The 14,772-nt window shown below is 45.0% G+C and overlaps 1 protein-coding gene across 1 annotated transcript in view; it reads left to right on the top strand.

The window, feature by feature from the left end:
• Fam3b (FAM3 metabolism regulating signaling molecule B) overlaps nucleotides 1–14,772 on the top strand; it is a 32,371-nt gene extending 17,599 nt beyond the window's left edge. Inside the window, exons 3-8 of the mRNA NM_001107102.2 lie at nucleotides 4,188–4,311; nucleotides 7,912–7,970; nucleotides 9,681–9,731; nucleotides 10,303–10,390; nucleotides 10,688–10,820; nucleotides 14,533–14,772. Of these exons, the coding sequence (NP_001100572.2) occupies nucleotides 4,188–4,311; nucleotides 7,912–7,970; nucleotides 9,681–9,731; nucleotides 10,303–10,390; nucleotides 10,688–10,820; nucleotides 14,533–14,622 (545 nt within the window). The 3' untranslated portion in view covers nucleotides 14,623–14,772. The remainder of the gene's footprint in view (nucleotides 1–4,187; nucleotides 4,312–7,911; nucleotides 7,971–9,680; nucleotides 9,732–10,302; nucleotides 10,391–10,687; nucleotides 10,821–14,532) is intronic.

Below are 14,772 nucleotides of genomic sequence, written 5' to 3'. Positions count from 1 at the left end.
CAGGCCATGCTGCTTACAACTGTCTTCTGTTTCTCTTTCGTTGTTTACAGCATACAGGACATCTACTTTCTTGGTCAGATTTATTCTCAAGCATTTTATTGTTTTGTAACAATTATAAATTAGACACTTCCCTCAGTTTCTTTGGGATAATTTATTGTTAGAGTAAAAGAATATTAATATTGGTGTGTGTGCGTGCATGTGTACTTTGTGTCCTGGAGCTTTTTCTGAATTTGTCAGTTTTAACAGTTTTTTTTTAATGGAGTCAGTGCTCTCACTCTATTGGATCATGCCCATAGCAAACAGACTACATAAGATCCTTATTTTGATGTTTCGCTTCTCTCTCTCTCGCATAACTCTACAGCAGAGGCTTCTAGCAGTACATTTAATAGATGTGGGGAGACGGAGTGCCCTTAATTTGTTCCTAGTTTTAGGGAGAAACAAACTCAACTCCTTGGGCTCAGTGTGCTGAGTCCTACATTTAATCTATCGAGAGTTTTGTCATAAAGATATTAATTTTTTATCATGGTCTCCTTATCTACCGATACTCCAGTGAGGCCTTTTCCTTTCATTCTGTCTGCGTGGTCTCTTATTTACTGATCTCTATGTGGTGAACCGTCCTTGCAAACTGGGAAAGATCCCACTGTTGTTGTGGTGAGTGACCCTTCAGTGTGTTCCTGTATTTGGTCTATTGGTATTTTGTGGATGATTTTTATGTCTATGGTCATCAGAGAACTTGGTTTATAGTTTTATTTCCTGGCAGTGTCCTTCAGTATCGGGGTAATGCTGGTCTCCTGTAATGGGTTTGGAAGCACTCCCCCGCTTGAAGTTTTCTTTTGAGGAGTTTGAGAAGGAACTTTCAATGTCTGATAGAAGTCAGCAATGCAGCCATCTGGTTCTGGGCTTTTGTTTAATGATGGATGTTTTTATTACTGGTTCAACCTTTATTTGTAACTGGTCTGTTTGGTTTTCTATTTCTTCACGATTTGGTCTTGGTAGGTTGTAAGAATGAATGGACTTCTTTTTGTGTCACCCCGTTGTGGTATGAGGACTGTTCATCTGAATAGCAGCCTCTCTCCTGTGGCACCAAAATCCCTCTTCTTCCATACATAATTTTATTTGGATATTCTCAGTCTCTCTCTTTTTAAAATCTAGTGTGCTACTTTTTGCTGATATTTTTCATAAAACGAGTCTTTGCTCCATTGATCTTTTCTGTTTTCTGTGTTCTCCATTTTACTCATTTCTGCTCAGATCTGTCTTATTTCTCCCCTCCTCCTTTCACAGGCTTAGTGTTTCCTCCCTGTTATGGTCCCTGAGGAGAATACCAGGGAAAAGTCTTCCTCTTCCCTGATGTGGGTGTTTATTGCTTTTAAAGTTATTTTTGCTGAATTCCATACATTTTAGTGTCTTTTTGTTGTATTTTGTTTTCATTGTTTCAGGAGAGTGTTGCTGTAAAATTATAAAAAAGGCCGTCTTTTATCCCACACTAGATCCGGCACCGCAGTGCCCCAAGATATCTGGTAGACATCTTCATCTCAGTCAGCAAAGCCTCTCACCCACTTTGCTCCATCCCATATCACACTGCCAAAGGCTTCTCTCTGAGCCTGGCAACAATTTCTCTGTCCATCTAGTTCCCAAGGCAGGTTGCCAGAAACACACATCCCAATTCTGTGGTAGCCCATAGTCTCTAGCTGCTGCACACTCTCTTAAACTTAAATCGCCACGTGAAAGAACACACAACACAATCACCTCTGATCCAGTTGATAAGATGTAATTGCCCACCTAAACATACAAAGCCCTGTACACATCCATACCTTAAGAATATTCATAATAGTACAACAATGCCAAGCAACCAGAGCTTCCAGGGACTAAGCCACTACCTAAAGACTATACATGGACTGACCCTGGACTCTGACCTCATAGGTAGCAATGAATATCCTAGTAAGAGCACCAGTGGAAGGGGAAGCCCTGGGTCCTGCTAAGACTGAACCCCCAGTGAACTAGACTGTTGGGGGGAGGGCGGCAATGGGGGGAGGGTTGGGAAGGGAACACCCATAAGGAAGGGGAGGAGGGAGGGGGATGTTTGCCCGGAAACCGGGAAAGGGAATAACACTCAAAATGTATATAAGAAATACTCAAGTTAATAAAAAAAATTCATAATAATCTGTAAATGTACAGAGAGGAATCAACATCAGTCTCCATGTTCTCTCTGCAGCTTCCTCTTGCCTCCTCTAGTCTCCTCCTTTCTCTAAAACTTTTCTCCCATGTCCCCGCCAGCGGGGACCCAGTTATTCAGGGTCCCGAAGGGGCGCTACCCTTGGGCCTAAATGGGGGGCGAGAGAAGAAGGAGACCAAGCAAGATTCTGTTGTCAAGGTCTCGTTTATTGGGGTGAATGTTACAGCTTTTAAGGCTTTCAGGTAGGGGGAGTGTCCTTTGTGAAACACAGAGGAGGGGGAGGTGCGGATACAGGTAATGATAGCTGGAGGCAAAGAGGTCAGGCAGTAGACGATGAGGTCAGGCGGTGGAGACACTGGGTGTTGATTCAGGAGGTAACAGGTATCTGCTAAGGGAGCTGAGGCATCCCTTGAATGTTATCTTCCTGTGCCGTAAATTCATGGGAGAGGCTTTCATTCAACAATCTTAAGACTTAATGCAGTCATCTTAGGGGTGAGTCTCTGTGGCCAAACAGCCCAGAGTTACCTAGCCACTTTGAACCATGCAGTCAAAAAGCGGCTAGCCCCAAATCCAATATGGCTCCATACACTCCCACCCATCCTTCCTTCTCATCCAATGACAGGCCTCATTCTATCTTGTACCTGCCTACACCTACGTGATGACATCATCCTGCAGAAGAGTGATTGATGGATTGTGGCAAATAGCACAGTCTGTCTTTGAACTCACAATTCTCTTGCCCCAGCTTCCCAAGTACTGAACTACAGGGTGTACAATGTCCTGTTAAGATAGTTTAGATTTTCTCCATTGATACACTGATTGCTCAGGATCCTGCTTAGCTTCTGAAAGTCCTCATTTCTTGGTTCACCATTGTGTTGTCAGAAAGTGTTTAAAACATTTTAAAAGATAAAAAAAATTTTTTTTAGCCAGTGTGGTGGCAAATGCCTTTAATCCCAGCACATGTCTTTAATCCAGGAGGCAGAAGCAGGTGGATCTCTATGAGTTTAAAGCCATCTGGGTCTACACAGTGAGTTCTAAGACAGCCAGAACTGCATAGCGAGACCCTGTATAAACAGACAGACAGAAAGAAAGACAAAATAAGCCAGGCACTGTTGACTCATGACTTTAACCCCAGCTCTTGGGAGGCAGAGGTAGGCTGATCTCTGAGTTCAAGACCAACCTGGTGTACAGAGTGAGTTCCAGCACAGCCAGGAATGTTGAGAGAAATAAAACAAAATAATAACAATAATGCTAATAAATAAATGAAACCAAATTTTATGTATATGAGTATTTTGCACGTATAAATAAATGTCTATGCACTTTATGGGAACAGTGCCTGTGGAGTTAGAAGTGGGTACTGGATCCCCTGGACCTGGAGTTGTGAGCTAGCATGTAGGTGCTGGGAATTGAACGCTGGCTGTGTGCAAGAGAAGCCAGTGCCTTTAACTGCTGAGTCAGTTTTAAAGCCCAAGTAATGATTTCAATGTTCTTTCAATCTTAAGTTTGTTGTATTTTATTTTATCCCCTTACACAAGCTCTTCACTGGAGAATGTTTTAGTTTCTTCTCAGGGTTTTACCAAAGGGCAAGTATGGCAAAGTATGTTCTCTGTGTGCTTGAGAGAAGCATGTATTCTTCATCTGTGGGGTGGACATGCAACGTCTATTTTCTAGGGTCACATGTCCTGAAGTGGACTTCATGTTTTCTGGGATCCGAAAGCTTGCGTCCACCAGTGTTGCATATGTTGTGAGTCGGCAGCTGTGGGCAGCTATCCCAACTCCTGTGGCATCGCTGCCCAGGTTCAGTATCCAAGTCTGTTATCAGAAGACAAAATCAGGTTACATCAGGTGTGTGTCTTGAGAAGTGTTCCCAGGATCCAAAAGCAGTTGCCAACTTTGCTTCCTAAGGGTTTCTCCACCACAGTAGGAGTTGGTCCTGGAACAGAGCTGTTACCACCAGTGGCCACACAGCAGTCACCTGTGGGAAGGAACTGTGATTGTCCTGTTTTTGTCTTGACAGCCCCAGTCCCCAAAAGACAAAAATGTGACCATTGGTCCCCATGTCCTCCTGACACCTATGCCTACCGGCTGCTCAGTGGTGGTGGCCTAGACAAGTATGCCAAGATCTGCTTTGAGGATGAAATGTAAGTACCGTGTATAAGAAAATGAGTCTGTTTGCCCGCGTCCCTTCTTCCCCCTCTCAGGTTGTACTTGTATGTTCCTAACCTCTGGCAAGACTGAAAATCAGGTAGGGGGATAAGAACACCACTGCGTCCCTGGGGAAGGGTGATGGGTGTCTCTGAGGGATTTATGTGTCCTCGGTTGGATTTTCATAGTCTCTTTTGACGATCGTTCCATGTAATTCATCAGCGAAGCCACCAGGGCTTGGCCCTTTCTTTGTGAGATTTTAACTACAAATACAGTTACTTAGTAGAAGAAGCACAGGATTCTCCAAGTCGCCCCCCACCAGTTTTGAGCACATCTCTGCTTAGTAGCCGGTGATGCTTGACCTCACAGGTGAAGCCTGTGTGTCTCCACCGAGATAGTGCATTTCGTGGGGTCCACGGTAGAAGCTCAGATCTGGGTCTTGCTGTGCCTTTCAGATTACCTTTACGACACTTGTACTCATCTCAGCATCTGTACTCTGGTGTGCCCTGTTTTATCTTATTTTGGCATTTCAAGACTTCTTAAATAAGTGTATTTCACCGTGTTGGACAGATTTCCTGTTTCTTTTCCGTTTCTATGATGACATACTTGAACAAAAGCAACTTAAATGAGAAGGGCTTTATTTTGACTCGTTGTTTGAGGGAACAGAGCTTGCTGGCAGGAAGTCATAGTGACAGGATTCTGCAGAGGCGGCCACATCTTGTCACTTATCGAGCAATGAATGCTGATGTCCTGCTGACTTCTTGCTTGTCATTGACCCTTAGAGCTCTATCCCTCATACCCCACAGTTTACTTCCCATTTGTCCCATCTCTCTCTCACCCTTGACTGTGGACAGAACTTTTTTTTTTTTTTTTACTATCACCACTGGTCTCTTCTACTGTGTCTAATCTGTCCTTAAAGCCAGCCATCATCTAGTGTTTTTAGATTATTTTGTCCTTTTAGATTTTAAACTCATTTCTTCTTTTTCCAAGTGAGCCTGCATTTTCTTTGTTGTTTTTTGTTTTGTTCTGTTGACTTCCAATCGAAACTTTCGTGTTGAGTGCATTAAGTGCTGTTATCTCAGAATTCAGTTGGCTGGCTGGAGCCCGTGAGTCTGCCTCGGTTGTCTGCTGGCTCCTTTTGCTCTTGCTTCTGTTGACTTCTTCCCTAGCCTGTCAAGGGACTTCTGACTGCGTGCTGGGCAGTCCATCCGAGCATTTCTTTAAAAAAAAAAAATAGCAGCAAGAAATGCACACTAATCTGTTTTCACCACTGTAATGTAGCAGCTGGATGGTTTGCGGTAGAAAAGAACTCTGCCTCATATCTCAGGAGGGCTAAGCGCATGGCTGGCCCTGCCTCCTAGCAAGTAACTTCACAATAACATGAGTAAACAACGAGATTTCGTGGTCAGAAGGAAGCCAGAGATGCTCAGCTTCCAGGTTTGCCATTTTTTTTTTTTTTTACAACTGCTCTTTCAGGAATTAGCATACTCTAAAAGCATTTGCCCCTCCTCCAGGGAGTTCCATAGCCTCTTTTTTTTTTCTCTCATCTTTATTAAATTGGGTATTTCTTATTTACATTTCGATTGTTATTCCCTTTCCCGATTTCCAGGCCAACATCCCCCTAACCCCTCCCCCTCCTCTTCTATATAGGCTTCCCCTCCCCATCCTCCCCCCATTACCGCCCTCCTCCCAAGAATCCCGTTCACTGGGGGTTCAGTCTTGGCAGGACCCAGGGCTTCCCTTTCCACTGGTGCTCTTACTAGGATATTCATTGCTGGGCAGTTGGAGCCCAGGGTCATTCCATAGCCTCTTATCATCAGGCTGGGGCCAAGCTCCTAACACAGGACCTAGCAGGGGGCATTTCCCAGTCACAAATGAAGCACAGAAAGATGGGAGTCTCTGTCTTCTTTTCTCATTTACTGTTCCCAGGGACCCAAAGCTATTGGCAGTTCAGGGTGACATGAGCACATTTTAAATGTCATCATTTTCTGGGGTTGCCTAGTTCAATAAAATCTGGGCAAATAGCCACAAATTCTGTTTTTTGTCTTCTTTATCTAACCCTCTGTGGCTTAACGAAATAAAATCCAAGAGATTTGATGAGGCCTTTGATTTCCCTTCAGACTTTTGTCTGTAAGGCCTCTGTGGCTTTCCAAAGTGCTGTCGACTTCTCTGGGCTCCTATCCTGTAAGGGCAAAGGTCTCTTTCAATGTTAGACTCACCCCAGAAATGTCTGTCTTTAGTCAGTTGTTGGCCTGGGAAGTTCTTGGCTACATTTCATTTCTCTCTTATCCCAGCAGATCTTTTAAAAATGTGTTCTTCCTCATGTTGTGCTTCCCATGGTGTTAGAGTTACCCAGCTTTTCACTACTGAGGATAAGAGTGCTTCCTTGCCTCTTTAACACTCGGAAAGCACTAGGCCCTGAGGCTCCTGGAGGCCTTCAGTTAAGCATTAAAGCACCTGTTGCCCACCTTATAGCTTTGACATGTAGGATGAACTTCAGATTCTCTTTTTGATACTACTGACTTGTTGATGCCAATCTCAGCAAAAGTCCATAAAATGCACATAATTATATAGCACATATTTATACACATGTGCACACCTACACCTGTGCAAATACAGACACAGCACATGCATGCATACATGCAAAATTATGCACACATACAACATACTTATGCACATGTGCATACACAGACATACCACATGCATGCACATATAATTTACGCATCCTAAACACACACCTGCACATTATTCCTATGACCTCTGATGACAATTACTGTCTCTAGGAAATACTTTAGTCTTCCCAGACTTAGGGTTCAAAAATAGAATTAAAATTATGTATGATACTGACATCTCATTTTCGCTAGGTGACAAGCAAAAACTGGGCTAGTGAGCTGTCTCAATGGTTGAAAAGCGTTTACTGCTCTTCTAGAGGATGTGACTTCATTTCCCAGCACTCATGTTAAACAGCTCAAAACTGCCTTTAACTCCAGCTCTAGGGTGTCTTGTACCATCCTGTGAGCTCCTCAAGCTCTGCACTCACCCATTAAGCTATACACCCATTAAAAATAAGTCTTCTAAAAAGGGAAGCAAAAATAAGTGATATAATAGGAAGTGCTTATTAAGGAGATAATCTGGGTTGGATTTGGTGGGTGGGTGAAAGGATGAGGCATGTAGAGCCTGCAGGTCCAGAATGGGGAAGGAAGTGGAGACTGAGGGAGAAGGAAGCAGAGACCGGAGGAAGCCCGGTTTAGAATGGAGCTGCTATCCTCCCTTGAGTCCAGGCATGGCTTCTTGGGCTGAGAGGGACTCAATGCAAAAGCCTTGGTGAAGAACCTTCCTGTCTGACCTTTGTAAGATGAAATGCAATTTCCAGGAACCCAGGAACTGAATCTGAATCCTGCAGGTGTGTAGAACAGGGGTGGGGTTGTCTGGGGAGCAGTCCCAGCCATTGCATACCAGTGGTAGAAGCAGCAGGAAGGAGAGGGAGTATCAGGCCCTGAACACAGAAGGCCTGGTGAGGGAGGGCTGTTGGTGAGGGAGGCCTGCTCATCTTGCCTGTATAGGAGCTTCTTGACTGACTCTCACTCACGTTTCAGGCTATTAGGAGAGAAGACGGGGAATGTGGCAAGAGGGATAAACATCGCTGTTGTTGACTGTAAGTGACACAAGTGTTTCTCAGAAATTCCCTCAGAGCATGGAACAGGATTTCTGCAGAGACCTTGATGTTTCTATGTTTCTTTAAAAATCTCTCCCTCCCTCCTTCCTCCCCTCTGTGTTTATGCATATTCATATGAGTGTGCACACATGTATGTCACCGTGTATGTAGAGGTCGAAGAACAACCTTAGAGGTAGTTGCACACCTAACTGAGATTTCTCCATGGATTGCTTTGGGTTTTTTTTTGTTTTGTTTGTTTGTTTGTTTGTTTGTTTGTTTGTGTTTACCATTGTGCACAGCAGACTAGCAGGCCTATGATTCTCCACCTTTCATATCTACACAGAAGCCCTGGGATTTCACATGCACATGCCTGTGTCAGCTTTACATGAGTTCTTGGAATTTGAACTCAGTTCCTTATGCTTGCAAGACAAGCATTTTATCCACTGAGAGACCTCAAGACCATGGTCTTTCAACTTGTTTCCTCATATCTAGGTTTACGCTGTAATGGATTCTAAAATCACATAATTTTCACCTGAAAGTCTTACTTTACAAACTATTTATGGCCCAACGACAACAGAATAACCAAAAACTGAATCTAAAAGAGACTTTGCAATTGAGGAAGAGCAGAGAGAGGGGACACAGTGAAGCTCAGATTCACCTAGATCCGGACCCTGGATTCTTTTGCTCTTGGATCCTGGTGACCCAATAGAGGTAACAACACTGGCCAGTTCTATTTGGCTGCTGTGGGCCATGGAAACCTGTGTAGGTGCATTGACTTCCTCTGGGGTCTTAGTGTTTTTGAAGGTCTCATACAGTAAGATACACAGCAGGTTAGAGAACAGGAAGTCATGTAGGAAGCATCTGATTACAGAGCCAGTGTCAGCAGAGCTGTGGGACAGGACAAAACTCTCTCAGTCATACGACCCCTCTGGACACCTAGTGTGAAGTGAAAAGGTCTGGGGGACTCTAATGGTTAAGAGATGAAAGGGAGAGGAGCATTAAGATCCTGTAATTGGGCCAGATCAAAGTCCTAGACCACCTCCTCCCTGGAGGTGCTCCTTGAAGATCAGCCTATTGCTATATGGCTTCCCTGGGAGAAGTAAAAGGAACGTCTATTCACCCCCAAATAAGGAAGGAACAGATGGGACAGACGAGGAGTCCAATAGGTCTAGCCTGGTGGCATAAATGAATCCATTCAGGTTGTTAACTGGAGCCTGGAGCTCTCAGAACCTTGCCACAGCCATCTCCCAACCCTCTGCCTACCAAGGTCCTGTTGTATAGGCTCCCAGGCTATAAGCAAACATAGTTCAGCCCACCACCTAGTGTTGAAGAGGCAGAGGTGACTTCAGGCTCACACAATGTGGGGTGCAAAACCCAAGCTCAAGTTCCCTGTCTCTGTTGTGTTCCGACCTTACACTTATCAGGGGCTCTGGTTTCAACAAACACTGTCTGACCATGGGCAAGATGGCTTGTAGCCCATGGGAAGGACAGCCTATTTTGCTGCAGATTGGTACATAGATGACCACAAGATGGAGTTGCTCTGTCCAGGATTTGGAAGACTAATCCCACCACACAATTCCTCTTCAGGCTAGGGACTCTTCCAGAGTCACTTAGAGGTAATGAGACCAAAAAGGGTAGTAGGACTACCACTGTACACTGGGTCCCCTGAGATATCTCTTAAAAGGCCATTTCTTTCTTTTTGTTTTTCAGATGAGACGGGGAAAGTAATATCAACAAAGTACTTTGACATGTACGAAGGTGGTAAGAAAAGTCCTTTCTGATTAAAATGAAGACTAAACTGCATAGACCCCATGGGGAAATGGAAATGGCTTGATGAAGAGGCAGGGAGTCCCTTTGACCTGTGTTTATTGAATATAGGATAGGGTCTGTCACAATTCTGAACACTAATTTAGGACATCACTCTTGGGACTGACCTCTTGTTCCTGATGGCGGAGGTGGCCAGTGGGTGCTTGCAGAAGCTGGGTTTGGTACCAGGTGTGGCTACCTCCAGATTCGGGGTTTAATTTATTTAGGGCTTTCCACTTTGCATGGTCAATCTTGTTTCCATCTTTGAGCGTAACGGTTGCTGTACCCTGAGTACCTGCTGCAAGTTGTCCATGTTCCCAAGGCTGCTCTAAGATAGCTTCCCGTGGAACCCAGGACATTACTCCTGAGGAAGTAGCCAGGGCACTCCTAGAGCCCCTGGGGCCAGTCTAGGGAACATGACATTCAGAGAGTAGGTGACAGCAGAGGAGGAAGGAAGTTGAGAACCAGGGTAGCAGCCTCACTCACTGATAAGACTCTCAACTACTGTCTGGCCTTGACCCTGCAGATAACTCTGAGCCAATGACTAAGTTTATTCAGAGCATCCCTTCGAAATCCCTGCTGTTCATGGTGACTCATGATGACGGAAGCCACAAGTAAGTATGTGTAGTTTTCCCCATGTGACAAGAGCAGCCAGCCAGGGGACTGACAAAGGCCCCTGGTTCTGGCAACAACTGGAAAGTAGGGAATGAGATGTTTCTACAAGGGAAGGGAAGAAATGGTCATGGCAAATGCCAGGAATCACTCCCATACTCATATGCATGCACACACTCGAGGGCGCAGGCGCGCGCGTGCGTACGTACACACACACACACACACACACACACACACACACACACACACACACACACCGCTCCCACAGGAGACTTTTTCATGCTTTCTCCTTTGCCCAGACTGCAGGCTCAAGCAAAGGATGCCATAGAAGCCCTTGGAAGCAAAGAAATCAAGAACATAAAGTTCAGATCAAGCTGGGTGTTTGTTGCAGCAAAGGGCTTTGAGCTCCCTTCAGAAATGGAGAGAGAAAAAGTGAGTGACTTTCCCCAGTCCTTCTCAGATGGGGCTATGGTGTATAAAGGTGTTCTGTCAGCAGTCACTCCCACAGAGCACTGGTCAGCCTCTTCCATTAGCTCCATGTTCTACCCCAGACTTCTCTAGTCTCACTACAGACTATAAATGGGATCCTGGGATTGGTTCTAGTCACTGGCGGCGACTATTCTGTTTGGGCAGGAGGCTAGCCTTCTTTAGTTCCTCATCTGGAGATAGCAATCACACAATCAGATAGGGGACTGCCTGGGGTAGTTCTATACGAACCACTTACAATATGATAGGTACGAAATATGCACTGGACAGAGCTGCTCTGGCTGATTGCCATCCTTGGAGGAGACTTGATGCCTCCCTTTATCAAAGCAAAGATCAAAGGAGAGAAGCAAGTGAAGTTTGACTTATCACCATGTCTCCTGTGAGCATCCCAGCTGATAGGTGGTGTTACATGGCCTCTGGGAACCATCACCCTAACCCTTTTTGACCAACATAAATGGGTCTGAAGAGAAGGAGATTGGCTGCACAGCCAAGGCCCACTGCTCTGATGAGGCTATCTTTCCACTTAGCTAGAATTCCAAGAGGGCAAAGCTTGATCTTTGTCCAGGGTTACACACCAAATCACATATGATTCTGCTTGAGACTTTGCTCCCACTGTCTGGCACCATGGTTTAAAGAAGACAGTGGCAACCAGGAGCAGCTTGGCCTCCTCTTATTGGCGTGAGAGGAGGCACAACACCCAGGTCACTGTTACTAGCTCCAGAGATCCTGGATCTTTTGGGATGCCCTCAGATCTGAAACTGAAGAACCTGGAGGCCATGATTGGGTTGGCATGCTCCAGTCAAAACATGTTTTCACCACAGTACCCAGTGATCTTGCACATGGAAAGCCAGCCCTGCAGAGAAGGTACTTCTCATCCTGCTGTGTGCTGCAAGCAATGGAGGCCTCGTGGTCACCTTCAAAGGGAGGAGGTTGTACTTGTTGGCCCCCTAGACCCACAGGGGTTTAGGGGAGATAGGCATGAGTCTAGGGGACAGGGCCTCAGGGCTTGTTTGGTGGGGACACATGTGGTTTTGAATAACTTTCAGCTTTCCTGTCAGCTCGTTCTATGGTTCCAGCAGCTGTGTGGTGAGGAGGCACCCACTTGCATTGGTTTCTGTGGCACACTCTGAAAGTGAACTCAGGATTCCCTTCACCCCAAATAACCCATATCACAGATAGACACCTCCGGGGGCTGTGTGGCCTTAGGCAAGCTATTTCACCTTTCTGTGGGAAAGGGATAAAGTCGAATCAAAGCAGGCTTAAGGGAGAAGGCTTAGGTCTCCTAATTTCAAAACCTACTTCAAAGCTGCAGTCATCAGAGCAGCATGGCACTCTGAGAACAGGCATAGATGGGTGATTGGAACTAGGGTCCCAGAAAATTTGAGGGTCCCTTCGTACCTGACCAGACGATTTTCCATACAGAATGAACAGAGACCACCTCTTCAGGAGTGAGTAGTTTCTTTAATAAAGTGTCCAGGGAAAACCAAATAGCACATAGGGAGAAAATGGATTTGGATCCCTGTTTCACACCATATGCAGAGATAAAACTGTCAAACTCTCTCAGCAGGATGGCAAAATAGGCAGAAATCTCTGCCACCCTGGGCTAGGCAGGGGCTTCTGGAAGTGTTCAGAATAAAAGCAAAAGGAAAGGTAAAATGATCAGCTTCAAAATCCCACAGTTTTCTGTTCCCAAGAGCACACAAAGAAAGAAAGAAGCCAAGCACAGGGTCACATGCCTAGCATTTCAGTGTTCAGGATGTGGAGGTTGGACAATCAGGAATTCAAGGCCATCCTTGGTTATCTTTGAGTTCAAGTTCAGCTTGGGCTATTTGAGATGCCTAAACAACAACAACAAAGTGGGAAGAAAACCACGGAGCAATTGTAGGAGAAAATGTTTGCAAATAGCAGACTTGTGTCTAATATATGTAAATAACTCAACTCAATGATTAAAAAGATAATCCAATTGAAAAATGGCTAGAACCTCTGAACAGATGCTTCTTCTTCGAAGATGTGCACGTGAACTGATAAACTTGTGGCTTACTATTAATAAAAAACTTAGTAGCTTGAGTCATCAGAACGAAACCAGCTCAGATCACACTGAGATGGAGCCGCAGGCTCACTGTGGTAGTTGTAATCATAACTTGTAACAAGTCTAGAAAAATTAGAATTCTCACATGGCTGCGAGAGATGTAAAATGAGGTAGACTCTCTGAGGAACATTCTGACAGTTTCTTGAAAATGAACGAGACAGTTACTCCCAGCCCAGCACAGGTCCTTGTAAGCATGCCTTCACTCAGGAACTGGGGCACAGGTTTCCATAGCAGCGTTCTTCCAGCGTGAGGGCAGTGTTAACATAGAGGAACTGTGGAAGGGAACTCTTCAGCCATGTACAGAAATGAAACGGTGACATTAGCGATTGTATGGGGGATTCTTGAAAATGTTATGCAGAATGGTACAGAGCAAACGCAGAAGTTACATAAGATTGATTCCCTTGTTATTCAAAATTCTTAGAAGGAACAAACCCAAAGAAAGCATCAGGAAGAAGGTTAGTGGCCGCTTGGGGCGGGGAAGGAGACAGATGACTGCTGTAGTGTGCGACTCCTCATTCAGTGATGACAATGTCTTATTGATGTAGTGACAGTTGCATGCACTGGGAATGTGCTAAAGACGGGAATTGTCTGCAGGTGAGTTCCATGGCATGTGAACTACCTCTCAGTGAAGCTGTGGTGTGAGAAAAGGTACTAAGTTAGGATGTGTCATTACATACGAAAGACTTACAAGTATAGAGCCATCATGCCCACTCGAGTGCAAACATGTTTGCAGAGTGGCAAGTACTAATTTGAAGACACTCTGAAAACTCCAAGTGTGGAGTCCAGATTCCCTGGGTCTGTTCCCACAGGCAAGGGCTAGATCATGTGCTGTCCCCACAGCAATGCTCTCCCTATGCACATTTGAATAGGTCAAATTAAATAGAATCTGGAGGTGAGTTCATATTGCATAGCTGCTTCTCAAAGTCTCGTTGCTTCTCTACTAAGGCACTCTGTAGACTGCAGAAGAGCTCCTATCCTTTGGAAAAGTTCCAGAGCTGCCATCAAATAATATTGAGGGCTGGAGAGATGTCCCAGCAGTTAAGAGCACTGAGTGCTCTTCCAGAGGTCTTGAGTTCAATTCCTAGCAACCACATGGTGGCTCACAAACCATCTGTAATGGGGTCTAATGCCCTTGTCTGGTATGTTTGAAGAAAGCTACCGTGTACTCATAAAAAAGAAATCTTAAAAAAAATAAAATAAATACTATTGAGAGACACATTGAGGCTGGGTGGAAGTTCAGGTCTATAATCTTAGTAGTTGTAAGGCTGATACAGGAGGATCACTGTGAGTTCCAGGCTATCCTGGACTACAAAACAAGGCTATCTCTAATCAAAGAAACTGAAGAAGGGAAAGGAAGGGAAGAAAGGAAGAGAAAGGGATGAGAGGAAGGAAGCAGGAAGTAAGTAAAGAAGGGATGACAGGAAAAATAGAGGGAGGCGTTAAGAAGAATTTTATCCTGGGTTGGAGGAACTGCCACTCTGAGACTTCTGCTCACACGACTTTGCTCATAGCAGAGATCCAGTGATGAGGTTAGTGAATAAATGACACCCTTTTCCTTCCCTTATCCAGATCAACCACTCAGATCAATCCAGGAACAGATACTCCGGCTGGCCAGCAGAGATCCAGATCGAAGGATGCATACCCAAAGGGCTGAGATAACGGCGCTTGCACCTCAGTAGACCTGTTTCGTACAGATACGCTCAGCTGGAACATCACAGGATTCTGTTCCTTCGAGTCCAGCTGTGAAGGAAAGGGCTGATGTGGATTTGCAGTTTGTTGTAAACAATAAGACATTGTTGGTGACACTGA

The sequence above is a fragment of the Rattus norvegicus genome, chromosome 11, assembly GCF_036323735.1.
Source record: "Rattus norvegicus strain BN/NHsdMcwi chromosome 11, GRCr8, whole genome shotgun sequence".
NCBI classification, from domain to species: domain Eukaryota; kingdom Metazoa; phylum Chordata; class Mammalia; order Rodentia; family Muridae; genus Rattus; species Rattus norvegicus.
Note: the sequence above shows the minus strand (reverse complement) of the source record. Positions and strands in the feature narration are given on the sequence as shown.